Consider the following 27,682-nt stretch of genomic DNA (forward strand, 5'->3'; position numbering starts at 1 on the left):
TTTAGGGCTCGAATCTTTTCTAAAAATTCCTACGATAAAAGGAGCTTTTTAAAAAAATCATAACAATATTGTCTGAGTCAATTTTTGTGCATTTTTCTAGCTCTAAATCACTGATATTTATTTCTAATATCTCAAATAATATAGGTACGGATTAATTTCTAGTTGCTTATAAGACTTGAAGCAGGGAGTATTTTTTTTCCCTCACGATAACAATAATATCTGAGTTAGTTTGTACGTATCTCGAATATTACCGAGCTATTTATTAGCACCTGTTTATCAGCTGCGACAAAACTGTCTGCCAAGACTAAAGTAAGAAATAATTCAGAAACACTTCTTTCCTATGTTGAATCAATGGTCTCTTGATGAGTGCTTTTGGTGATTATCTAGTGTTCCATTATACGTCTCAATATAAAAGTTATCTTACTTATTGAAATAGACTTGACTTCTTTTTTCTACTTTTAGTCACTATATATATGCATATTATTAATAATTGCCTTGTTGGGATGGAGCAAGCTTAGACAATATAAATATAAGATCTTCGAGTACGGCACTATATTAACACTGTTTAATTTGTTTGTGTAGTGACTGAAATAGTAAAAACCAGATGAAAGCAACAACAACATATAATTAATTAGCCTCGTTTATACCTTCTCTCCAATTTCTCCTTTTCAACTTAATTTCTCATGGCTGGAGGACAAAGTACAAGAAATCTCAACAAACCATGTATTCTCCTCATAGGTAACTACCCCCTCCCTTTCATTTCATGTTAATTTGTTTAGAATTGAGGGCGTAGTTATTGTTTTTTCCTCGAGTTGAGGCGCGGGGTAATTAAGGTCGTTTATGTACGTAGGATTATACTGAATATGTTGTTATTGTTTGAAGATAATTTTTTTACATGGGAAGTGTGGATTTTGGTTTTAATTTGACAGTTATAGCGGGAATGGAGAGGTTTTCATTCAAAGGGGTGGCATCAAATTTAGTGACATATCTAACAGATGTGGCCAAAATGAGCAATTCAGCTGCGGCAAAGATGGTTAACAATTGGTGTGGTATTACGTCTATGTTGCCATTGCTGGTTGCTCCACTAGCTGATTCTTATTTGGACCGCTACACCACTGTATTGGCTTCTTCTTCTCTATATTTTGCCGTAAGTTTCCTTTCAATTCGTCTCGTCTTATTGTACGCAATGTTACTCTGCAAAAGATACCTATGATTAAAGTAATTGAATCTCCTTCGTTAGAAAATTATCTAGTTTGAGTAGAGTTAAAAGGCAAAACTTTTTAATTCATGAATACAAATTGTTGAATCCTTCTGAGTTTAACATTAAAGAAGCTTCTAGTACAGCCTAGCTGCAAATGTAGTGCTTAGGTTACAAGTTTGAATGGTAAATGTGACACTCTTTACATTTTCTTCGAAATTTGGTTATTGTTTTTTCGTCGTTGAAAAATATTCCAAACATCTCACAAATAAGAAAAGTTTTGAACACCGTACTAGGATTGTGTGCTTACAAGAATAAGAATAGTATTAGTTTCAATTAGTTAGCATTTATTTCGTCTTTGATTATGAGTATAATTAGTTAGTATCCGTATACATTTTGTTGTTCGCACTACCACAAAAGAGACATTTTGTGACAATAAATTTTCTTTTTAGTATTGCCGCAAAAACATTTAACGGCAATTTAATTAATGTTATTGCCGCAAACTCCTTTAAAATTGTTGTAGTGTAGCAAACCGAACAACCCCTTAGTGCTTTCACGAGTATGCCTTTATTTCATTTTATTATAGAACAAGTGCCTATTTCAATTTAAAAAACAAAGTAAATCTTAAAAAAAGACGACTTTTGCCACTATCGGGGAAGGGGGAAAAATCTATGTTTATTGTTGCATATTTGGGTGTGAGTAGTGTTTGTAGATGGATTATCTACACGGAAATCATTAGTTAACAGCCACGGTGGACTGTAGACATGGAGCCTGAGTCATCACCCACCTCCTTTTTTTAAAAAAAAAAAAACATTGCATTATAACCTAAATCTTGCACGTAATTAATACATTTTTAACAAATTCTATTTAAAGTATGTATAACAGTTTTGTTTCATTGTCAACTCATTTTACTTACGTTATTGCTGATTCAGGTGTCACTTCTTTTGTCGCCCATTTATTATGTCTGCCTTGGTGCTTATAAAAGATTTGCCACTGTTATGTAAACTTATAAACAGTTGTTTGTCTTGGAAGAGGCTTTTAATTTGTCGAATTTTTAATACTCCCCGTTTAAAAAAAAAAGATTTAGTTTGACTTGACACGAAGTTTAATAAAATAGAGAAGACTTTCAATCATGTGGTTCTAAATTAGAGTTATGTCAAATGTACCAAAATGTCTTTTAATCTTGTGAAGATACCATGTGGAAAATTGAATTTAAAATGTTGCCAAAAAAGGAAATGGGTCATCTTATTGAAACAGACTAAAATGGAAAGAGATCATTTTTTTTAAACGGATGGAGTATGATTTAAGAACTTAAGATTAATATTATTGTCTCGATGAAAAGGGAAATATACTAAATGACGATGACTCTTTTTGACAATCAAATAATCAGGGTCTTTTAGCTTTGACATCATTGGCATTACAATGGCCATGGACATCTGTGGACAAATCGGGCTTCTCTTCATCGTTATCATGGTCTCTGCATTTAATTTCACTAGGCCAAGCGGGTTACAACCCGTCCTTACAAGCTTTTGCAGCGGACCAATTGGATGACGAAGAAGAATTGCCCTGTACAAAGAATGACCAGAGCTCCAAGAAAAAGAGTACATTTTTCCACTGGTGGTATTTTGGCATATGTTGTGGCAGCCTACTTGGAGTGTCCATTATGTCGTATATACAGGACACGTTAGGATGGGGATTAGGTTTCGCCATTCCCTCGATTGCCATGATAGTGTCAATTGTAGTCTTCAGATTTGGCAACAGGTTTTATAAACATAACACGGATGGTGAACTTATCCATATCAAGTCTTTGGGAGGTCATATAGTTAAAGCTATTAGAGCGGCTACCTCAAGATTGACCTGTGGTGAGATTGCTGTACCAGATACCAACAAGTCGAAAGTTGTTGAGATCGAGTAAGTTTTTCTTTAAAGCTTTTGTAAACGACGTACTGACAATTTAAAATGTTTTCATACAATCAACTCAATTCTAACATATCGGTAACCTAGTAAAAAAAACTAAAAATGATTTCTAACCTGCTACAACATATTGCCAACTAATGCTCATTGTGGCTTGCCTTTTTGCTCTTAGACTTGAAAATGCACCACTTTGCCAACAAGATTCAGGCAGCACGGATAAAAAGCCGGAGAATGGGATAGTAGAAATTCTAAAAGTAGTACTACCTCTACTGCCAGTATGGACTATGCTTCTGATGTTTGCAGTGATTTTTCAACAACCTGCAACATTTTTCACTAAACAAGGTATGACAATGACAAGAAACATTGGAAGCAACTTCCGAATTCCACCAGCTGCACTTCAGAGTTCAATCACAATATCTATAATCCTGCTCATGCCTCTTTACGACACATGCTTTATCCCCTTCATTCGTGTTTTGACACGTAATGAGAAAGGTATCACTGTGATGCAGAGAATGGGAATAGGGATGTTCCTTTCAGTGATAGCAATGATAATTGCAGCTGTTACCGAAAGAAAAAGACTGGATATTGCCAGAAATCTAGCTACTTTAACTTCAGAATTCGAAGCTTTGCCAATGAGCATATTTTGGTTGCTGCCTCAATACATTCTATTGGGAATTTCAGATATATTCACAGTAGTCGGTATGCAAGAGTTCTTTTACTCTGAAGTTCCGATAAATATGAGAACTTTAGGCATAGCTCTTTATACTAGTGTATTTGGTTGTGGTAGTTTCTTCAGCTCATTCCTTATAACAGTGATTGAACATTTGACAAGTTCAATTGGAGAAAAGCAGAACTGGTTCGCCGATGACATGAGCAAAGCCCGTTTAGACAACTACTACTGGTTTCTGGCATTGTCAAGTGCAACCAGTTTTCTGATGTTTATGGTTTTCTGTCGATTTTATAGAAGCAGGACTGTTAATTAGAGTGTTGGTAGTGACTGATAGTTTGTTATTGTGGAATGTTGTGTTTGCACATTCATTTCTAAGTAGAAAGTGAAGGTTCTGCACAGCTTGTATATAAAGGAAGATATATTTTGACTTCCTATCTATGCATCACATTCTCTTTTAATGAGTAAATATTGAAAAAATATCTACTTAAGTAATTTAATTTTGATTTGTATCAATAAGGTTATTAAACTTAGTGTTTTTCTCTTTAAAATTACTCTTTAACAAAATTTGAAATTAAAAAATCCCACTTAATGTTTTGAATGTGATAGATAATACAGTACCCTTCACATTTTGGATGGGATAAATATTCCTTTGATTTTTAAATTAATGACTAGAAATAAGTTGAATTATAGCATATATTTTTAAAATATAAAAACCCACCTCCAATCAATATGAATTGTAACTGTACTCTTTTAAATTAGAGGAGAACTCCTTTCAGGTTTGACTTCATAATACTGGTCTTCCTTTATAGTTTGATTTCATAATACTACCGGCCTTTCCTTATAGTTTAAGATACTTACATTCACCTGCATTATTTTGATATTTCTGTAATCAAATTAATTTAAATAATAAATTGTTTATAATAATTCAGAATTACCCTTATCTACCACCTTATTAGTTTTAAATAAATATAAAGCAAGTTGTTGAACCTCTTATCTTTTTGTGCATAATTTACAAAAAATAAATAAAAAATTATTATAATTGCATAAACATGAAATTATTAGTGGGCCGTATTGGCACGGTCTCTAGTATTTAGTATTTATAGAAGATATCTAAACTCTCCTGGAATATTCTAAGCAAATAAATAAATAAATTATATACAGTGAATTTTTGCTCAAAATATAATGCTCTATAAAATGAACTATTGAACAGAAAAAGTCACAGACTGTATGGACAGATTTAAACATTTTTTGTTTCTAAATCATACCAATAATAAAAATTAAATGAATAATCTAAATATTAGTTCAAAGCAATAACACAATCTTTTGGAGAGATCAAAGTCTCTGTGTAAACAAATCCATCCCTGGTGGTATCTGTATCTTCATCCGTAGTTAGAGGCACTACTAGATTGCTTCTTTTGTCTGATTCTTTGAATGTTTTAAGCACAATTCTTCTATCAGAACAGAACAACAGTTCACCATCTGCAAATATATATTTCGGAACGACTGGTAACACCTCATAAGCATCCCTGCTATCTCTCATCGTAAATAATTTAGTCCAAGATTCTTCCATACCATACTCTTTCATTACCCACAAATCAAAAATAGTAGCATCCTCCTCCTCATAAAGAAAATTTACACTAAGCATTCCACCTAACACTGTCACACCTTGCTCAATCGTGTCACACAACAAGGGCATTTCCTTCGACAATGGTAATCCTCCAAACACCTCATTTGAAATATTAAATGAAATCAGAGAAAACATCGAATCTACGGAATAAGTAAGCCAATGAAATGATCCTCGTAGTAATGTCAAACATTCCATATTACCGGATTGGAGAGAACAATCACCTCCATAAATTTTTCTCCAGGAACCAGTTTTTAGGGAGAGAATTTCAGTGGGTGCCTTTTCATCTTCTTCAGGAATGTGAACAACCTTATAGTCATCACTAGTTGGGTCATATCCCATTCCATGAATGTAACCATGAAAAAACTTATCCCAATGTGATGGTAGTAATATTGATTCTCTTGTAGAAGGATTACACAGAAAACGTTTCTGCTTAATCCCAATTAAAAACAAGCCATTGCAGCTACCATAGAGATGGTAATTATAGATATCGTAATACCCTGGCACACATTGCGGGACACACACCGATTCTTGTACATCCCTAACGATTTGATGTGGTGTTGTTGTCGTCAATAAAGATGAACAATAGAAGAAAACATTACTATCCTTAGCAATCCGTAGAACAAGCAATTTGTCATTTTTGGCATGATTGAGATGTTGTTTCTTAAAGCTAGGTTCACAGATTAAAGCCTTCCAAGAGTTTGAAACACACTTGAATCTAAAAAGAGACTTCACAGGCAGTCTACTTAAAATATCCATAATTATTTCTTCTTGGATGTGCATGGGAGTTTCCATTCCTAGAAGATGACCAGAAGAGATCAACAAAGTCAATATAAGATTATAGAGCAAAATTCAAAGTAAAGTTATCGTATTTTACTGGTGTTATTAAACCTAAAGTAAGAAACACCCGTAATTGTCAACAAGACAAATTTAAGTTGGTAATCAAATTCTAATAACAAACTAAGGATAGTCCAAATTTCCAAACTATGAGTGAAATATCTAAAATAAATTACCATACTAGTAAGTTATTATTATTTTTTAATTGAGGCACCTTACTTGTTATCGGAAATCATAGACAAGAATTATGGTTGGAAAAGACCAAATCTGACCAGAAATTTGGCCTGAAAAAGCTAGATAATACAAAGGCAAGAAAAGACCTGATCGCTGACAACAGTGGAGGGGTTTGAACTGAAACGGTCACAGGAGAGAGGTATTGTAATTAAGGGTTCGGGAGTTGGGGACTACTTATACTTCTCAATGTACTTTTCCTTCTCTTAAATAAAAGACGGAAAAATTGAATAATTTGATGTTAGAATTAGGTTTTCCATTCAAGGGTGTGCCCTATTTTATTGTTATAAATGGTAAATATTTTTTAATATAGTATATTTATGTAAGTTTCCCTTTTTATTAACTTATATTTGGGCCCAAAACTTTTCATGACCCAAGCAGCAAGCCCATACCCCTAAGAATATGCACGTTGTTGAGTTACATAATTTCATTGATTTGTGGGGGTTCTTTTCCTTTATGTTTGTTCTTTAATTACTCAACTATGAACTCCTGAGCTATTACTCTTTTCCTTTATGTTTGTTCTTTAATTACTCAACAAACAAATGCCCTTTCAAACAGAAAGTCATTCTTCGCAGAATTTAATTACTCAACAAACAACATGCCTACAAAGGCACTTAATGCAACCAACATGTGTAGGGGTGGCAAAATCAAGCCCAACCCGACCCAACCCATTTAGGTTTGGGTTGGTTATTGACCTGCCCATTTGTTAGCTAAATCCATCTCAACCCAATCCATTTCAACTCATTAAAAATTGGGTTGACATGTAACCCAAATTGATTGTTGAGAAATTTTGTCAAAATATTATTAAAAAACTTTTTTTTTGATTTTATATGTTATAATAAAGAAAATAATAATTTTATTAGGTACTAAAAGCTTATAAAATAACAAATAAAGCTATTCAAACTTAGTAAAAATTGCGCAGATTGGGTTATGACCAGTAACCAGTTACCTAACCTGTTTTGACCAAATCCATTTTGGCCCGAACAAATTTGGGTTGGGTCGGGACTTAACCCATTTTGACCCGCTCAATTGTCACCCCTAAACATGTGTAACTAAGTTTCCTCACGGTACTTCCCTCTCATTTTATCAGCAAGTATACTCTCTTCCTTTGTCCTCTGGTTCCTCATGTAAGCGTTAAAAAGCTGTCGGTTTTGCTGCCATAACCGCCAACTTTGGCCCATTCCTCGTTGCTTTATAAGCATCTCTGTAGTCCCCTCCTCGTCCTTGCTCTCCACCAACTTCACATAAGCCAACTTTTTTGCCTTTACCTTTCATTCCTACCCCCTACCCACTTGGTTTCCTGGACACAAGCTATACTAATCTTCCTCTTCCTAAGGATCTTTACTAACTCTATGGATTTCCCCATCAGCGACCCAATGTTCCACAATCCTAATCTCAGCATAGATGCACTCTGAACCCAATTGCCGCCCCTTACCCGATTCCCCTCCCTGAGAACATGACCCTAGTCTATCATCGCAAACCAAAGCACTAAAGCAGAAGAAACAAATCAAGGAAGTAATATACACAACGAGGAACTACCGGCCCAAATCAATAAGACAATACAAGTAGGTAGGCAAGCAACAAATTAGACAGTGACGCAGCCCAAGAACTAATACAATCCAGCAATTAATAAACAATAACATAAATCAGCAAACAATCCAGAAAGCAATTAGCAAGAATGAAATATGATAAGCTATACTACAAACTAGCAAGACATTATAGAAAAATAAATACGATAAAGTATAGAAAACCCGCACACAAATATCAACACCAAAACCACAGCGACAGATGACAAAGATGGAGAGATAGAACCTGGCGGGACACGTTGTTGGGGTCGGGTCGATCTGGAAATCGACGGGAAAGAGCTGGTGAGTTCCTTCGTTTGCCGGTCATAGAGTGCAATATAGTTGATATTTGTTAAATTAGGTCTTAGGCCTAACTCACACCCCAAAAGCTAGCTCAAAGGGAGGAGGATTGCCCAAGCCTTATAAGGAATCCACCCATCTCATTAACCACCGATGTGGAACTTTTGTCATTCTTTAACAATATTCACCAACCAGAATTCTAAAATCTTAAAAGAAAGTTCATTTACAATGTAAAATTCCAAAAATTGAGAATGAGCTGTGAAATGGAAATATAGTAAAGCTCCTTTTGATAAGAAAAGTTAGTTCATCATTAGTATCAAAGAGCAAGTTTTCCATAGACACACAACAAAGGAAAATATACTTAAATCACTTCAAAGAAAATTTCTAACACAACATTGCAATTTGAACTAGAATCATCAAATACAAAAAGACTGAAACTTTCCTTTTCCTATCTGAAATCCTTTATACAAAGGGAACCCCAACCTCTAAACCATAACCCCTCTGCAAAGAATATATCTTTATAACTAGTTACAAAAAAATGAACCATGGATTTCCTCAAGGATGGGTATGATAGCCATTAGTTTCTGATTCAGGAACAGGTACGATAGCCTTTTGCATTTCAACATTCATCTCTTCTTTTATCCCATTCTCATTGTCATCCTCTTCATCAGACTCCAACGTAAAATGAGCTTGACTATCTATTTCCAAGTGTTGCATCTCAGCTCCAATAGGTCTATACCGCATATGTTCACGGCCAATGCCGTGATTTTTACACACAATTGAGTATACAAAAGTAACCACAGCTACAAGAAGAGCAAGGTGGCAATTGAACTGAAGGGTAGCAATAGCTCCACCTCGATGGTACTGAGGATGACCTTTACACTTAACCGTGTAGTTACCTCTACTCCTTTCATGCAAATAGCATCCCTGTGTAATCAAGTCGGAGAAAAAAGCAAACCCCATTTGAAGAGTCCACATCCCTTGCAAGATTAACCCAATCCCACGTCCTAATCTAGTGTAATTCGATTTGGGATTTTTCAATTCTAGAAATGAACAAAATGCACAAATAGCAATAGGCACAAGCAAGAGATCATAGTAACGATTCTCAACTCCACTTGGGTCTTTCCTTTGAAGATAAAACAACACAAATTCCTCAGCAAAAGCGAAGAGACATAGCAAATTGAGGATCGGTGAAGGTAAATCGAATGATTTTTTCAAGCGGGTCATGAGACCTAATACCGAATAGAGAAAGAAAAGAAGAGAAATGGCGATAACCTGCAATTGAAGGACGGAACCAATGTTGTCTTTTGAGTTGAGTGCGTCGAAAAAGGATAACAAGGAATCGAGAACGAAAAGGAATGAAAGGATTAAGATTAACACAAAGGTGATAGATGAAGAAAAAACAGAATCTTGCTCATTCTTATCTGTATATGGGTTTTGTGGCGGCGATTGGGTAGTGGACGACGGTGATGAAGTTTTCAGGGCACCGGAGGAAGAGACAAGAGATTCCCAAGCGCCGATTAGTATGAATCCGCCGCCGGCGACAGTATAGCCGAATAGCCCCATTGTTGACTTTGATTATCGTTAGATCTCAAGAAATTCTATGTTAAAGAGAAGCTTCGTTGATCTGGCCAGGCTGTGCCTGCCTATTTAGTCTGCGTCCCTCAAGTTAGACTTGTCTGAATTTGCTTCTCACCTGACTTTCCAAGACTCAAATACTCCCTTCTTTTCTTTCTAAAAGTATAAGTGAAGTTGTGTTAAATTTAGATAGGTTAAAATAAAGCAAGGAAATGAATAAGTAGGTTATTGGTCCTAAAATTATACTCCGTCCGTCTTTAGTTACTTGTTCATTTTTTTTACTGGTTCATTTTGACAAATCAATAAAGAACATTTTTTTTTACTTATTATATCATCAATTAATTACTTTGAAAAAAAATAGAACTTTTTGAAAATCTTAATTTTTTAATTAATCCGCTTCATAATTAATAAGGATAAAATGGTAAACTCATTATGTCAATCATTATTTTTTTAACAGGTGTTTCAATTCAAAATTGGAAAAGTAATTAGGAACAGAGGGAGTATATGATACAATTTAGGATAGTCATATTCAAAAGCTAGTTATTTAGATTAGAGAGATCAAGGTCATATGAGTTTCAAGTTACTCCATTAAATCAATGTGAGACTTAAATGACAAGTTTCATCCCTCATCACGATCTACTGTTGTCGTGTTAAATTCGTTTTAGCCACATATCAATATTATATTATTGCATTTAAAATAAATCAATTCAATCAAGTTCATAATAACGAATTGTAGGCCGGTGCATGTCCAAACCCCTAGAAGCATGCTCCTTTACACGCCCATAGACGGACCCCTAGGCTCCTACCGACCCCTTGACACATTTATAACTTGTTTGATTAAGTTTATAATATCAACTTATTTTAAAGTGTATAAATTTTTTTCAAAATATTTTTTTGAAAAAATGCTTTTGGTGAGAATTGACAAATAATTTGTACTTAGCTAATCTAATTAAAAGAATTTATTAGCAACTATTAGTATTGGACTAAACTTTTAAAAAGTGCCTCTAACTATATTTTCATAAAATGTTTTTGGGAATTTTTTTTTATTTTTTAGTGTTTAAAAATTAATTCCCGCTACTCCCTCAAAACACTTATTTTTTCCTAAAAGATAAGTATTTTTTTTAAAAAAAGGAATAAATGCTTGACATTTGTTGCAATTTTAAAGTGAATTTTATCATATGTATCTAAATTAATGGAGCCAAGAGGGGGATTTGATTTCATTACCCTTTATAAGGAAAAAATCTTTTTTTTTCTAAGTTTTTTATTTTTATTTTTAAACATAAGAAATCCGAAAATATCTTTTTCTTCCTTATGTGTGTACGCATATGAAATATGGAAACAAACAAAATACTTAACAGATGACACAACTAAAATACCAGAATAGGTACTTTCTTTAAAACCCCACGTTATTTATCACATTTTGGTGCCGGAATCCTCTATTAATATTGCACTTCTTCTCGTGTGCACGCATCCTTTTTCCTGTTCCTCTCCGAAACTTGTTGCTCTGTTTGAGTAAAAAAATTGCACTTTCTGTTTGGCTTTACTCATGATGCAAGTCATAATTTCAAAATCCTAGTAATCCTTATCTTGTACTAGACATATAACAAGTATATAAATACCAGACAGTACTCTCTCATCTATAAACTGCAAATACTCCTACATTTTACAGTTAACATCATGAATATCATCAACAGAGCAGCTTCGATTTTACTTCTTTTCGTGTTCTTCTTGGCTTTTTTCCAAAATTCTGTTCATGGGCGCCCTCTTTTACTGTCAATGTCCAGACCCAAGCCGGATGATGCTGCTTTATTTGCTCGATGGCTCGTTTCTCAGAGTTCTTGGGGTGTTCTCAAGTATGTACTATTGTCCCTTCTTTTCTGTCTGAAAGATCGAATCTTTTACTATGGTTTGTTATTTTTAGTTTGGGATCGAGGGTTGTTGATTGTTCTTGATTTTGCTTCATAGTTCATAACCTAGTTAGATCGAGGGTTCTTGATTGATTGCTTTAAGTGTAAAGACATAATTTTTCTTGTTTCTTGTGTGGTACAACTTCTCAATTAATCCCTTTGTTTCAGTTTGTTTGTCTGATTTTAACTTAAGAAGACACTTGAATCTTGTGGTGTTAAACTAAAGATATGAGGAATATATGGTCTTAAACATGCTATTAAAGAGTGCCCAAAAAAGGAAGAGACCTTCTTTTGAAATAACAAACAAATTGAAATGGAGGGTTAAATCTGCATTACAGATGTTTTCATTTGTGGCAACTAAAGTCAACTTATTGCCTATAACAGATAACAGTACTGACTAAATAAATTATAACATTAATTTTAACTGAAAGCTGATTCAGTGACCTTTCTTTTGCAGTACTATAGCAAGTGATATGGGAGGAGCACCGTTCGGGTATGTATGTTAGACTATATCTCTGTAAATTGTTTGGGGAGCTATTTTGTTTGTCTTAAGTTTTGCTTATGGATGGATCGAGATTATCTGATAGTCCTAAAAGTGGACTCTTTTGGAAAGCTTTTCTGCAGTCATGTATTTCCTGATGCTCAGAATTCTCGTTTTACTACCAAAAAGGAAAGAAGAAGGTTTCGAGATGTCTTTTATTTTATGTTACTTCATAGGGGAGGGGTCAACCGGATTGTCATCATGTTATTTGGTATTAGAAATGTATTTGTTTTTACCATTACTCTTAGCATACAATTTACAGTATTTCTTTTATTGCATTCTAAAGCTGCATGATCGTAAGTCAAGTATCACTTTAGGAAAAGGAAATGTCTACATAAGAAGGTGGAATGGTGATAATTTTAATTCAGGAGATAGTTCTTTGTTCGATTTTGAAGGGGTTTGGACTTTGAATTCTTTGGAATCTATCAACATAGAACTTAATGTTTCTTGAACCCCGAGAAACTTTAGGACAAGAGATGGAGGATTTGTGGAATGAGATGTTTTATGGATTTGATGCTGTTCAAGCTTGTTTTAGTAGTCTCATCTTGAAGTACTTTCTGTTGTGCAGGAATGTTGTCTCATTTAGTGATGGGTTACCAGACAAAGGTCGTGGCATACCATACTTCTACTTAACAACGCTTGATCCCACTGCTAGAAATGCGTTAAAAGACCAGAGATCATCATTTACAATCAGTGAGTACGCCATTGGAACTTGTGGCAAGAAAGATCCTGAGAACCCATCTTGTGCCAAAATTACCCTCGTAGGAAAGGTGGTTGCACTAACAACTCTTCTCCTTTATACAAGAGATTTTGTTTATTTTGAGGCAGCTGTCTTTTAAACAAGAGTTCTTTGTAGCATGCCGAATATTCTGTATCCCACTCTTTCAGGGCATTTTTTTCACTCCAAAATTCAGTGCATCCCCTTAGTGTCCCTTAGTTCTACATTTAGAAATGAACAGTAAAAAGGAAATACTTACAAAGGAGGATAAAAGACCTTAGGGAAAATGGAGCTCCACTTTGTGTTGTGGGTTCTATACAAGGATAATGAGGAAGGGGATCTCTTGCCAAACCTTATAAAAGAAAATTAGAGAGACTCATCTACAACTGAGAATCTCTAAGAAAAATTTGAGCTCTGAGATCTTGACACGTAACTGGACCTACTAAATGCAAGTTTAGCTAGTAGTTAGCTTGACGTTTTATTGGCAAAAAACTTTATTGGATTTTGATCCAAATATTGATATATTCGAGGTTAGTTTCTCAGACGGTCACGCAATACATGAGGATATATTATTAAAATATATTTTTTTCACGCAATACATGAGGATATAAAAGACATTTCAGGGCATTTTTTTCACTCCAAATTAATTGTGCATTTTGTGGATGATAGAACATGATAATGCTCTTCTATGAACCTTATTATGGTAATTTGAGTCATCCTGAAAACTCAATATTATGCTTGCTCGCGGAATTTTGAAAGTATACTTGCACATTGCTGCACACATTTAATTTTGAAACAGACTGGTAGTCTGAACTTTCCACTAACTGGTTCCTTGGTAATCATTTGCCCTCAATTTTTCACTATAGCACTGTAGTTGGTCTGCATCAATGTCGAAAGATAAGAGGAAACTAAAAAACATAATATTTGATCTAAATGCTTGAAAATGTCATAATATGGATAATTGGAGAATCTGTTTTCACCATGGTTGTTATCATTCTATGTTGTGCTAATTAAAGCAATTACGACGTTGATGGGTTCAGTATATGCTGATATGCAAACTTATGGCTTGGATGTCCAGAAAACTAAAAGTTGCTTGTTTCTTTTTGTAGTTCCTTTGTCCTAAAGTGTAAAAATATCGCCCACATTCTTGCTAACATTATCACTGTGCTGTTTTAGTTGAAAGTGGTTACTGGAGATCCAAAGGAAACTAGCTTTGCTCAAACTGCTTTATTCACAAAACACCCTGAGATGGAAGGTAAATGTCTTGATCTGCCATTCTAAAGTACTACCATCGTCCTATGTTTACTCACATGTAACTATTTTGAACCAATGGCAGGTTGGCCCAAGGGTCACGATTTCCAGATATACAAATTAGAGATCGAAGAGATATTTATGATCAATTGGTTTGGTGGTCCCAAACCTCTCACCGTGGATCAGTATTTGCAGGCTAAAATGTGAGTTTAAGACTTTAGAGCAGTAAGAAAGTTGCTAAAGAAAATGTCAGATGTTGTAGATTCTCAATAATAAATAAATAAATGAAAAGATTACTGTTTGTCTTGCGGTTGATGTCATTCCTTATTTTACATGATCCATACGCAGGGATAGTCACACGGTCATTGCATGAACGCCTTTACGTATACAATCTGCTGACAAGTCCTTTCCAAGTGAAGGTTGAAACTGGTTAAGGAATGTGAAAAAAGGTTTTATGATATCAATTCAGTGATCAATGAAATTCAACTGTAAATAGGAGATACTTGTGAAGCTCATTATCACTCATTCACTTATGCATTTGATATATTGTATGATTTCTGTTTTGTAAAATAATGAAAGTTGTATGCAAATAATGGGATGCAACATCCCTTTAACTATTCCACAAGTCTCTAGATATGGGGGCCAGAGGAAGAGAACTTTTTAAAATGTAATAAGATGGATGTACGTTAAATTTGTGCAATTTATCACAATCTTGTTTTATAACTTCTAATACTTCCTTGTTGTTTTGGAGACGAGAGTTGCAGTACAACAACATACTAATGTAATCTCACAAGTCCCCGAGGAGGGTGATATGTATGCAGCCTTTCCCGCTACCTTGTGATGATAGAAATGATGTTTCAAAGTGCTTAAGGAAGAAACATGTTTAGTTTGTTGAACCTGATGTGCGTTGTAACTAAATTTTATTTCCTGCCTCCTGAAAGGACGGGAGATTCATAACTAGAGTCAATCCTTAATATGCATTTTTTTTAAAAAACAATGCTGGTATCTGAGGTTTTTTTATGTTTTGTTTAAGGTATCTAAGTTGCTAACATCGATTAAATACCGAGTAAGAAATTATCTAGTATTGTTTCTTTGTTGAAATTTGAACGTGACATCTCAAATTCTTAACCACTTGATTAGATCACAATTTTAAATGTCCATTTTATATTATCAAGAGAGTCACATATCAAGAGTTCAAGCTATGAAAACAAAGTAACCTTTTTTATGAATTTGTTTAGTAGTCTTTAAATGTTAGAAACTTAACAATTGATTAAATAATTATTTAAAATTAACAAATTAAAATAAAATAAAATTGTGATTAATAAGTTTTAAAAATTATTTATATAAATCATATAATTTGAAGTTCATTAATTAACTTAATATAAATAGGTATCCAGTGGCCAGTGCCTAGGGGCAAAAATCTTTCGAGGCATTTTGATCATCTGTCAATGTAAGGATAGCATCATCTTCCCCAACACCAATGTTGCTTCCTTTCTGCAACTTCCATCCCATAAACCCTTCTAAAACCCTCTTAAACCCCTCACCATCACATTCCCTCTTCTCTACTACACCCTCTTTTTCCCTAAAACCCTTCTTTCCTCGTAATACCCTTCCTGTTTTCGCCACATCCCCTGATACTGAAGCTTTACCGGAATCCGCCATCCGAAGAATCGCCGACAAGCTACGCAGTCTTGGATTTGTTGAAGAACCCAAGAATCAAGAAACCCAAGAAAATGCTTTGAGTTCTAATCCCACTGCTAACTCACCCGGTCAAATTTTTGTTCCTTTGCCTACGCAACTACCCAAGTACCGTGTGGGTCACACACTTGACACCAGTTGGAGTACGCCTGAAAACCCAGTACCGCAGCCTGGTTTAGGGAACTCTATACAGAAGTTTCATGAATTGAGGGATGAGTTCTTGAAAGAGAAGGAGAAAGAGAGGTTAAAGAATAAGGAGTATAAGAAAGAGAGAGCACCAAGTTTGGCGGAGCTTACTTTACCAGCTGAGGAATTGAGGAGGCTGAGGACAGTTGGGATTGCGCTCAGGAAAAAGTTGAAGATTGGAAAAGCTGGGATTACCGAGGGGATTGTGAATGGTATTCATGAAAGATGGAGACGTATGGAGCTCGTTAAAATTACGTGTGAGGACATATGTAGGTTGAATATGAAGAGGACTCATGAGTTGTTAGAGGTTAATACTTACACCCCAATACTCAATTGTCACAGTTTAAAGAAATTGAAACTGCATTCTTGGGTTTGCTTTTATTGGATGAACTCATTTGAGACTTTTCCAAGATTTTCCTGTGTAGATTAATGTAAGAAAATAATTTGAACAGATTCACTTTGGCAATTTCTTGATCCCTCTGTGTTGCATATTCAATTAAAGGAAGTGAGTTAATTTGCATAAGAGGACATGAGTTAATTTGAAGAATGTATGCAGGTGGTTTACTGATCCTTGTATACCTATGGTTGTTTGCCTTGCACTTTTCTATATCACTAATTCTGAGTATATGAATTTACGTTTCCTTTGGATGTCTCAGATATGTTATGCTCCATATGACATGAGTTTACTTATCAAGAATTATAATGGTTTGGTTTTTAACCGTATTGCTTTTTCATAGGTAGAATTCATACCTCGTAAGTTAGTTTTAATGTGCAGTACACCTCTGCCATAATTCTTATCATTACTTTGGCTTATTTAAATATTCACAGAAGAAAACTGGAGGTCTTGTTATCTGGAGATCTGGAAGTAATATAATTTTGTATCGAGGAGCTGATTACAAGTATCCTTATTTCTCTGAAATTAGCTTTGAGAATAACAGTGCACAAGATGCTACCCCGGACTTGTTCATGGGTACGGAAGAGCATATGACTAACTCATCTGGCACAGATGTGGTAAAACCTGATGCATCAGACAGAAAATCTCCTCCACGTGTAATCCAGGGTGTAGGTTCTCCAGACAGAGTCCGATTTGAATTGCCTGGAGAGGCAGAACATACTGAAGAAGCAGACAAGTTGCTGGAAGGACTTGGTCCTCGCTTTACCGATTGGTGGGGTTGTGAGCCACTGCCTATCGATGCAGATCTTTTGCCAGCTATAGTCCCTGGGTACAAGAGACCTTTCCGTCTACTTCCTTATGGAGTAAAACCTAAATTGACAAATGATGAAATGACAACACTGAGGAGACTTGGTCGACCTTTACCTTGCCATTTTGTATTAGGTAAGTTTAATCTGATTTCAGACTGTTATTTAACTAGAAAACACTTGTGATACTTGCTCGTGTATTTTTGTCAGGGAGAAACAGAAAACTCCAAGGATTGGCTGCTGCAATTGTGAAGCTTTGGGAGAAATGTGAAATTGCAAAAGTTGCCGTCAAAAGAGGAGTTCAGAACACTAACAGTGAACTGATGGCGGAAGAGCTTAAAGTTTGTGAAATTAGTTTAGTCCTTTGATGAAATAATTTTGTTTTTATGCAACTCTTTGGTCTTTTCTAGAAACTGATTATACATTGTAAAACTTATCCTATTGTGTTTCACATGAAAGTAAACTTTGCAGTGGCTGACTGGAGGAACCTTGCTCTCGAGGGATAGGGAATTTATTGTCTTCTACCGAGGGAAGGACTTCTTGCCCTCTGCAGTCTCTTCAGCAATAGAAGAACGGAGAAAGCAAGTTTTTGAAGAGGAAAAACGGAATGGTTTTAATTCATCAGTAGCAAATGCTAAGGAAAGGAAACAATCCACTACGGGAAGTGTTTCTGATGATGGACATGCACGCAGAAATAACCAGAAAGGTGTCCAAGAAAAAAAGAAACTTACTTCCATGGAAGCTGCTATCAAGAGAACTGCAGATAAATTAACCACTGTATGTGTTCATAATGGTTGCGTCTGTCCACTTGCAGATTCTAATATTTATTTTTAAATGTTTTATGTTTTCATGCCAGGCATTGGAAAAGAAAGCCGAGGCAGAGAACCTCCTTCTGGAGCTTGAGGAGGATGAGGTGCCACAACAATCTGATATGGATAAAGAGGGAATAACTGAAGAAGAAAGATTCATGTTGAGGAAGATTGGCTTGAGAATGAAGCCTTTCTTACTTCTTGGTGAGTGCCTCTGTACTGCAAGCCTATTTCTTTTGCCAACAAATTTATGGAAGTTGACTCATGTATTTCTCTGCTCATGCTCAGGTAGGCGGGGAGTCTTTGATGGAACAGTCGAGAACATGCACCTTCATTGGAAGTATAGGGAATTGGTAAAGGTAATAACCGGGAGGAAAACCATTGAAGAGGTCCACCAAATAGCTAGGATGTTAGAGGCAGAGAGTGGGGGAATACTAGTTGCTGTTGAGCTAGTTAATAAGGGTCATGCGATCATTGTGTACCGAGGAAAGAACTATGAAAGGCCTGCTTCGTTGAGGCCTCAGACTCTTCTAAGTAAAAGAGAAGCAATGAAGCGCTCTATAGAGGCTCAGCGACGTCAGGTAATGTTCTAGTAGTTAAGGTACCAGTAAATGCTTCTAGAAGTTTCCAGATATAATACCTCTTTATTTTAGTAATCGACTTTGGCATGGTTTTAAAATTTGAAGTAGATTTGATCCCTTTATCAACTATACTTTTCTCTCCTTCCATTCAAAATCTAACATTCTGATTCTTTTGTTAATCTCAAAAAAAATAATTCAAACGGTCTGATTTACCCGCTTAAATATCATTGCAGCTATACATCTCACTTTCTACTAAAAGACTATAAGAAGAGTTGCAGCATTGAAATGTAACTTATCCCAGCCATTTCAGAGTTAGAATGCATAGAAAGAAACCAACTTTACTCGAAAAAAGGAAAATCTCCAAAAAAAACTTTCCTCATGTGGTCTGAAGAATAACCAACTTTGTCACTCAGTATCAAAATCGTATTATTTTATGTGATCCACTTTTGTTCATGGAAGTACGTCGAGTCATTTAAACGTCTAGGCATAAACATGGGGGTTTTGGTTAAAAAGGAATCATGGTAAGTTTAGCTGTGAAAGAATCCAACGTCTAGCCCATCTTTTTATGGACTCCATTGGAAATTCTTGCACAGCCCAAAGTGCGACAACCATATAACTCAACACCGTCTTGCATGTGTAACCTGATTCGGGTGCAATGATAGACTTACAAAGGTTATCTCTAGTACCATGTGAAAGAATTTGAGCTTTAAGCCCCAAATCGTATGGTCATGCTTAGACTTTGGAGTAATCCAAGACCTCGATAAACCACTTTGGAAGCCTTTAACCAATCTAGACATTTAACTAGTAATCCAAGACCTCGATAAACCACTTTGTAAGCCTTTAACCAATCTAGACATTTAACTACGTAACTCAACATAAGGAATAGCTTATGTGTTGGTACTTTGATGTTTTTTTATTAGTGAAAGCAACTTCCATTTGTTATGTATCTGTTTCTAATTCTTGTTCTCACAACTAGTTAAATTTGCTGGCACTTGTTTCTAGAGATGTTTTTCCTTCTATTATTATCACTGTACCTTTACCATCGAAAAAAATAGAAAGGAAAATAACGAAAAAGTATCAATGTATTTCTGCAACACATTTGAGTTGAGGTGCAGGTGAACCATTTTGAATGACAGTCTGTAAGCTTCTCTACCCTTGTGAGGTTTCTTGTCTTTCTTTCTGATGCTTCTACCAAAACTCTTCCACTGCTCATCTTTCTTTTACTTTGTTTTCTGATGCAGTCGTTGAAATTACATGTCTTAAAGCTTACACAAAATATAGAGGCTTTGCAGTCACGGTTGGTGCGTTATCTTACCTTATTGGAGTTGCTTTGATTTTTGTGTTCCAGTTACTAGCTCATTTCTGAATTATATTGAAATGTTGCACGATTTGCTTTGATTCAGGCCAAAAATGAGGAGATGGTTCATATTCAGTCCCCGGATATAGTTGATAGGCAGGTACCAGTGACGGGAATATCTGATGCTGCAGGCGGAACTAATTACCAGTCTAGTTCAGCAAGTCCTACTGAGGTGAAAATTAATCCATTTATTGTACACTATATTCTGTTACTGTTGAAGGAACAATTTATGTTTCCCGTTGCTTCTCATATCTTTGATGCTTGTTGGATTCGAGATCCTTTATCACCTATATATAAGGCACAAGCTAGAGTGTCACCTTCAGAAGTTTTTCAGATACCCCAATAGGCACAAACAACTTGCCTTCAAGTCGTAGGCATTTCTTTATGCTTTCATTAAGTTTATTAGGACAACATGTGTAGTTAATACCTATGTTTAAGAGATGGATGGATCTGGAGTTAAGACGGATTGTGGACATATAACTACCCGCATTCTTATTTTCACGTATGAAAACTTGGTTGTAGAATCCTGTGTCATTGTCTTCTTTAGTCATCATAATTAATGATAAGCCAACATAGCTGCCCACATGACCCAAATTTGTAGTTTAAGGAATTTGCTGTTCGTAACCTTTTCTATCTGTCATAGGTGTTCCTGCTACCTAGCCACATGCTGAATATCATTGTAAAAACAATCCTTCTAGAATCAAACATTTTTAGATGAGTACTGAGCAATATGGAAAAAAAGCGCTATGCCTATTATGAAATATGTTCAAAATGCTTGATATCAATCAATGGTTAAATGTTTCATCTGTATGTGGTCCTCACATTCTCCGTAGTATCATTTCTTGCATCTTTTTCTCTTTTGCAGTGTGTATTGATAGAGAGAAGCTTATTTAGCTTTTATATTCAGGATTCTGGGGATGCTGCAGAAGACACTGACCCCAGTTCTCAGAAAGAATTATCAAGTGATTCCTCAGACACGGACCACAATTCTCAGCAAGAATTTCCAATTGATCCTTTTTTCCAATATGAGGGCAAGGTTGAGGCTGTGGGTGATACAATTCAACCTGAGCATCAATCTATTTCATCAATCAAAGAGTCAAAAAGTATGTTCAATGTGAATGTGGATCAAAAAACATTTGGCAGTGCAGTGAGTGAATCTGTTTCTAAGTCTTCCAGGGTAAACTTCGTTTTCTCTTCACAATTATTACCCTCTATTTCTTTTCCATCACAAGGTTAATTGTAAACAAAATTGGATGCTTTTCTCATTGATTCTAGGGAGAAGTTAAGATCCACTTTTCTGAGACCAGAAGTTTCAACAAACCTCGGGAAGTTGACGATAAAAAGGAGGTGTCTCAACTTCCTTCTGTAAAACCTCAACAAGCACTTAGATCCACCCGGAGTAGGTCCGAAGGGATGCCTACCAGAAAAGTACAGCTTTCCAACAGGGAGAGGTTGCTTCTCAGAAAACAAGCCCTCAAGATGAAGAAGCAACCAGTGCTTGCTGTTGGTAATGAGAACCTCTTTTATTTTCTCTGTATTCCTCCTACCGTGGTGTAGTCTGTTGTATAGAGTTGCAAAGCATTAACCTTTTGCCAACCGTGGGGAGTTTCCATCTTAAGCGAGATGACACTGCAAGCTTTAGCTTTCACTGAGTTGGACATTCACTCAAATCCTCATTGTTATGAGATTTGGTTTTGGGATATTAGAATATTTCACTTGTGGTGGACCTGATGGTAAACTGGGACGCATTTAGTTTTAGTTTTCACCTTGAAAGAGCAGGAGAAATTTATTTGATGCGATTGGGAATTCCGCATTTTCTGCGTTTCATGTTGCTGATCTTTCTTTCCCGTAAGCAGTCTTGGCTACTCCTGACCTTAAACTTTGTCTTCCTCTGCACCTTTATATCAGGGAGGAGCAATATTGTTACTGGAGTTGCAAAAAATATTAAAGAACACTTTAAGAAGTATCCTCTTGCGATTGTGAATGTCAAAGGAAGGGCAAAAGGGACTTCAGTTAGGGAGGTGGTTTTTAAGCTGGAGGTTTGTTTATTGGCTATTTTAGTTGCTCGTTTAATTTTGCACCACCCCCATATTCACTGAAAGCCTATCTTTTGACACTTACTGCAGCAAGCTACAGGTGCTGTTCTTGTTTCTCAAGAGCCAAGCAAAGTCATATTGTATAGAGGTTGGGGACCAGGTGGAGAGCGTGGTGCTTCTAATGGAAATGACACCAGAAATTCGAGAAACAGCAGAGAGCAAAAGGAACTGATGTCAATATCTCCTGAGCTTATATCAGCAATCAGACTTGAATGTGGCTTGCAGTCCAACCATGATATGGAGGTTGCTTCATAGGCAACAACCTGGTAAAAGGGAAGTTGCCAACTGGTTTTGTCAGGGTCAAAGCCTTGAGCTCTCATCTAACAATGCATTTGTGCCCCCGATGATGGTCTCTGAATTGTCTGTGCATGCATCTAACAATTGCTTTCTTGGTGTGGAGTTGGAATCTAAATTGTGCATCACCTCTCCAATACAAATGAAAGGGAATCTGCTGCCACCGAGCTTCTCTCCTTGCAGAATTTCAGTAACTGGAGTAAGTTCCACATGATAATTCCTGTCTCATGGTCATTGTGCATCAACTGGAGAGATTCTGGGATGAAACCTATAACTGTATGTCAGTTAAGTGGCGCTGCTAATTTAATTGTTTTCGAACAAGCTCCATCTTTTTTTGGTTTCAGATAGGCGCTATCAGTTCTCAATTATCCCTAGTTGCTGACCTACATTTTATGTAAATAGAAGTTTCAATAGAACGCATCTGTTACCATGTCATCTATTTAATTTTCCCTAGTAATATAGAGACATAAATGTCACACATTGCACATGTTCCTTTAGATTACATACTGGTTTTAGATTAGTTATGTTCATGACAAAACAAGTATGTAAACAACTAAATTCACCAAAAACTTAATATATGACATTGTCTTTAGCAAATTCTTTTTAATAAACATTAGATATTCAAATATTATTTAATAGAACGTAATTATTTTTCATATCAAATTTTAAAAATAATACATTTAAAATGTTGGTCAATTTTTTTTTAGTTGAATCTCACCCGCAAAATGAGAGAAGATAGAGTTGTCAGCTTCATATACAACGAAGCAACCGATCTAATACCTCGGTGGAGTAATTCACAGCATTCCCTGAAGTATTTGATCATTTCTCAAAGATGTGACATCTAAGTGGGAGTAAGAGCGTAAGACTATGAGCAGTTCGAGGCCAAAAGTACAAAAGCTGTTAATGGGGAAGATTGGAATTGCCAAAGTGTAGCTCTTATTCAACATGACAAATATTAAAGCATCTTTCAACTATCAAAGCCATGGCAATGATAATGTAAGGAAACATTAAGACATTAGATGTACCAGCTCTGAAACATAAATTACCCATTGGGCCAACAATGTAACAATAGTTTTACACAAGTTTGACAATAAAAAGCGGCTGGATATAGGGAAGCTCTGCGTCCTGCTTTCCCCTCCCACATTCATACTTCTGGTACTTCTCAAAATTTATTCCATGGTATCAAACAGCAAACTGAAAAGCAGAGACATGAAACGATTATGAAATAGCCATGCCATGACACATACAAGTAATTTAATTATTTTTTTGAGAATGGAAAGTAATTTAATTATTCAAACCCTTAAGTATGAAAATCAATATTTGAGGGACATGACCAATGGGGAAGGCAGGGGTGGTAGGGAGGAATCAATCTATTATAGCATTGTACCAACAATGATCAGAGTGGTAAAGTGTGTATGCTTAAATTTGTCAAAGGCAGAGCTGGTTACAGAGGCTCTGTGTAGCAATTCAATAGGATGTGACTATTGACGAGTATATTTAACTTCATACGTGAAGATGGAACATGCAAAATGTTGAAGATCACAGAGTTTTTTAGATCATTTTGCTATTTCAATTAGATTATAACTACAGGCACACCTTTCAAGCTTTTTTTCATTAATTTCTTAATTTTTGGAGAGGCGTGTCCCTCAATTTCAGTGATCAAAGAACACATCCCCATGCACAGGGTTGTCATGCAACATCCACTAAAGTCGCCAGTGTTATGACTGTTCCTGCTCCTTTCTTTTTTTTTGGTTTGTTTCTCCTTATATTGGTCAAAAGAAGAGTTGCTTTCTCTGGGTTGGGAAGGAAATTTTGGTACTTCTTTGTCATGACGGAAATAATTGAAGTTGCATTGGTCTAGTGAGAGGTCAGTAGTACTACAAAAGGGCAGGACATAAAGTCCCCGAGAGGTGTGCCTTGGGCTTGGAGTATTTTGTATATGTTACTATGATCTTTGACAATCCAAACAATAAGAGCATAAAAAAAGACCCATTATCCCAACAAAAAAAGGGAACTAGATGTAAAGAGTTTGCAAACCAATTTCACTTTATTAAAGTTTACAGCATGCAACGAATAATTTTTTTTAGATGAATGTTTTATTAAGATGATGATCCATGGTTACTATCAACACTACAATGTAAATGTAACAAAAGTTAAAGAACCAACCTTTTAAAAAAATCAAGCAGCAGCTGCCTGTTGTAGCTCTCTCTCTGCGTGCTCCCTGATCCTCCTTTCTAGCTCTGGTCTAAAGTGCCTAATAAGACCCTGCACTGGCCAAGCAGCAGCGTCACCCAAGGCACAAATGGTATGCCCTTCAATCTGTTTTGTCACCTCTTGGAGCATGTCAATCTCTTCCAACTTTGCATTGCCAACCTTCATTCTTTCCATGATCATCCAAAGCCACCCTGTGCCTTCCCTACATGGTGTACATTGACCACAGCTCTCGTGCTTATAGAAGTACGAGAGCCTTGCAATTGCATCTACAACATCAGTTGACTTGTCCATGACAATTACAGCAGCAGTCCCCAACCCTGACTGCACAGCTTTGAGTGCATCAAAATCCATAAGTACATCCTCACATATGTTCTTGGGAAGCAATGGAACAGATGAACCTCCTGGTATAACAGCAAGCAAATTGTCCCATCCTCCACGAACACCACCACAGTGCCTCTCTATTAGCTCCTTCAATGAAATACTCATTTCCTCTTCAACTGTGCAGGGCTTGTTAACATGGCCTGAGATGCAAAACAGCTTTGTCCCAGCATTATTCTTCCGGCCAAAACTAGCAAACCACTCCGGCCCACGTCTTAAGATGGTTGGTGAAACAGCTACTGTTTCAACATTTGTGACAGTTGTTGGACATCCATATAGTCCTGCATTAGCTGGAAATGGAGGCTTCAACCTTGGTTTGCCTTGTTTGCCCTCAAGGCTCTCCAGAAGAGCTGTCTCTTCACCACAAATATAGGCACCAGCACCAAAATGAATATATACGTCAAAATCATAACCAGATCCACAAGCATTTTTCCCCAACAATCCAGCTTCATAGGCTTCTTGTCTAGCCTTCTGAAGGCTCTTCCTTTCATTCACATACTCTCCCCTGATATAAATATAAGCAGCTTTAGCCCTCATCCCCACTCCTGCAATCAGACAGCCTTCCAACAACTTGTGTGGGTCATGCCGCATGATTTCCCTGTCTTTACAGGTTCCAGGTTCACTTTCATCAGCATTGACGACAAGATATGAAGGACGGCCATCTGTTGTCTTTGGCATGAAGGACCATTTGAGACCAGATGGAAAACCAGCACCACCACGTCCTCGAAGACCAGATTTCTTCATTTCATTCACGATCCAGTCAGAACCCTTGATGACAAGATCTTTTGTTCTGTACCAATCTCCTCGCTTCATGGCACCTTTGAGGTAAGGGTCATGCAATCCGTAGAGATTTGTGAAAATACGATCCTCATCTTTAAGGCCACCAAAGTGAGTCCTCTCGGGAGGTGGGGGTGGGGGTGTAGGTTGGGGAGTGCTAGCAGTTGATGCAGCCTGAGTGCTAAATAACCTACCATATAGGCCCCATCTTTCACTAGAACGTTGAGCTAATGCAGTCCGTTGCAGAGAAAGAAGGCCCTTTATAGGTGCCTGTTAGAAGAACATGCCATACATAAGTAATTTTAGCCTCATAAGAGGCGAGATTGAGCACGCATAATCACAAAGGTAAAAGATTGTATTGTACTGCACTAAGCGATGGGTCTATACATCATGATTGCAAAATACTCGGTTTCAACTGTTCTAGGAGATCATCCACAACCCACCTCTTTTCCAGGCTTTAGATGGGGTACACTTTGCTAAACTCACCGAAGCAGAGTTGATTGAATGGAAACATAAGAAGAGAGTAACAGTAACATCTCCAAAATTATTCAGAAAATAGATTGTTAAAATATTTGATGCTAAGGGAATTGTGCAATAGGGGAAGAAACAAAAACCATATCCTCCTTTTGATGTGTATGTGTCCGTGTCCTGGGGTGGGGGAGGGGAAGGGAGGAAACTCTGATGCAAGACATCTTCCACTAACTGTTTTCAAAGTTTAGGTACTAATTTAATTTACATCTACCTCTCTCAAATAATTACATAAGCCTTCAAAAGTAATAAGAGTAAAAAACTTTTCTTTTCCCTGAAAAAAAGAAGCTTACCTTGAAAGGGCTTAATTCCAAGTACAATGGAAGACTACATAAACTCCTTATTAATCTATATACATATAACTCATTCTAAACTACAAAGTTAAAAACACACACAAACAGAGAAAAGAAGCTACAGGATATATGAATTAGAGAGTTCTGATAAGGAAGTTAGGTTCAAAATATGAACTTGCATAACCTCTAACATACACAAATCTCAAAAAATAACCCAAATTTTTTCAATGAAAGCAGATTAATGAAGCAACAGCTATCCTTAACAACTTATCCAGGCATCAAATAAGATCAAAAGCAATACCCACATGTGCTAGCCAAATATAATTTAGGGTTCCTAATCATTCTTCTTTATAGGAATACAATGGCCATTCGATCAGTTAAAATTAACCTTAAGCCACATCTCTGAAACTACAAATTTGCAATTAAAATCCTCTGAAGAATACCAAAAAAGTAATAAATGAACATACCAAGGACGCATCAAAATGCACCTAAGGCATATTTTCACAACAACTTTTCATTTGGACTTAGGTGGCACGTACAGAACGATACAGATCAGATAGAGGAACTTACCATGAATATTGAAGCAGAAATGTGATGAATCGGTGAAATTCAGCTGATTCTCCAGCAGATTAGGGTGAGATTGAAGCTGTCTTTCTCAAAAAAAAGAAGGAAAAAAAAGGGAGAATGAAGCAGTTGCGATTAGTGAATCATGACGGTCCACGTAGTGGGCTTCATGGGTAGGAAATAACATGATGGGCCTTGATGTTCAGGAAATGTCGTAATGGGCCTTAGTGACAAACGTCGTTAAAGGATATTTATCGTCCGGCCATTAATTTACCAATATGATCGAAATATACACATCATGTACACCAGTGATATACATATTCTGTAAAAGTGTATAATATATATATATATATATATATATATGTATATAAAA

The 27,682-nt window shown here is 36.2% G+C and overlaps 6 protein-coding genes across 8 annotated transcripts; 3 read left to right on the forward strand and 3 right to left on the reverse strand.

Annotated features, from left to right (window-relative positions):
• Window positions 1–356: 356 nt before the first annotated feature.
• Window positions 357–4,274, forward strand: LOC102605558 (protein NRT1/ PTR FAMILY 5.8). The gene is made up of 4 exons (XM_006338453.2): window positions 357–738; window positions 930–1,147; window positions 2,589–3,109; window positions 3,285–4,274. The coding sequence occupies exons 1-4, from the start codon at window positions 684–686 to the stop codon at window positions 4,093–4,095; spliced, it is 1,605 nt and encodes a 534-aa protein (XP_006338515.1). The 5' UTR covers window positions 357–683; the 3' UTR covers window positions 4,096–4,274.
• Window positions 4,275–4,956: 682 nt separating this feature from the next.
• LOC102578815 (F-box/kelch-repeat protein At3g23880-like) lies at window positions 4,957–7,278 on the reverse strand. Its single transcript, XM_006338726.2, has 2 exons — window positions 6,564–7,278; window positions 4,957–6,203 (listed from the first exon to the last, which is right to left on the reverse strand). Exon 2 carries the CDS (start codon window positions 6,199–6,201, stop codon window positions 5,080–5,082), a length of 1,122 nt encoding a protein of 373 aa, XP_006338788.1. The 5' UTR covers window positions 6,202–6,203; window positions 6,564–7,278; the 3' UTR covers window positions 4,957–5,079.
• A 1,351-nt stretch (window positions 7,279–8,629) lies between these two features.
• On the reverse strand, window positions 8,630–10,090 carry LOC102605895 (uncharacterized). The gene has a single exon (XM_006338454.2). The coding sequence runs from the start codon at window positions 9,903–9,905 to the stop codon at window positions 8,895–8,897; it is 1,011 nt and encodes a 336-aa protein (XP_006338516.1). The 5' UTR covers window positions 9,906–10,090; the 3' UTR covers window positions 8,630–8,894.
• A 1,238-nt stretch (window positions 10,091–11,328) lies between these two features.
• LOC102606236 (protein CREG1) lies at window positions 11,329–15,061 on the forward strand. The gene is made up of 6 exons (XM_006338455.2): window positions 11,329–11,770; window positions 12,282–12,317; window positions 12,934–13,135; window positions 14,260–14,338; window positions 14,420–14,537; window positions 14,683–15,061. Exons 1-6 carry the CDS (start codon window positions 11,595–11,597, stop codon window positions 14,705–14,707), a joined length of 636 nt encoding a protein of 211 aa, XP_006338517.1. The 5' UTR covers window positions 11,329–11,594; the 3' UTR covers window positions 14,708–15,061.
• Window positions 15,062–15,752: 691 nt separating this feature from the next.
• On the forward strand, window positions 15,753–23,033 carry LOC102578249 (chloroplastic group IIA intron splicing facilitator CRS1, chloroplastic). Of its 3 annotated transcripts, none has more exons than XM_015307156.1 (12): window positions 15,753–16,525; window positions 17,047–17,554; window positions 17,629–17,759; window positions 17,890–18,195; window positions 18,275–18,431; window positions 18,516–18,808; window positions 20,050–20,109; window positions 20,212–20,337; window positions 21,031–21,342; window positions 21,441–21,672; window positions 22,074–22,204; window positions 22,292–23,033. In XM_015307156.1, the coding sequence occupies exons 1-12, from the start codon at window positions 15,815–15,817 to the stop codon at window positions 22,514–22,516; spliced, it is 3,192 nt and encodes a 1,063-aa protein (XP_015162642.1). In that variant the 5' UTR covers window positions 15,753–15,814; the 3' UTR covers window positions 22,517–23,033. The 3 variants fall into 3 exon arrangements, 2 of the variants coding, with proteins under 2 accessions (XP_015162642.1, XP_006338518.1); XM_006338456.1 differs by having other exon boundaries at window positions 21,073–21,342; XR_001473066.1 differs by lacking the exon at window positions 21,441–21,672 and having other exon boundaries at window positions 22,292–22,379.
• Window positions 23,034–23,474: 441 nt separating this feature from the next.
• LOC102578812 (NADH dehydrogenase [ubiquinone] flavoprotein 1, mitochondrial-like) lies at window positions 23,475–27,394 on the reverse strand. The gene is given in 3 exon segments (NM_001288191.1): window positions 23,475–23,749; window positions 24,722–26,194; window positions 27,316–27,394. Coding segments are annotated over 2 exon segments (1,464 nt in total). The 5' UTR covers window positions 27,319–27,394; the 3' UTR covers window positions 23,475–23,749; window positions 24,722–24,733.
• Window positions 27,395–27,682: the final 288 nt, after the last annotated feature.

This window comes from Solanum tuberosum, unplaced genomic scaffold (assembly GCF_000226075.1).
Source record: "Solanum tuberosum cultivar DM 1-3 516 R44 unplaced genomic scaffold, SolTub_3.0 scf00004, whole genome shotgun sequence".
NCBI lineage: Eukaryota > Viridiplantae > Streptophyta > Magnoliopsida > Solanales > Solanaceae > Solanum > Solanum tuberosum.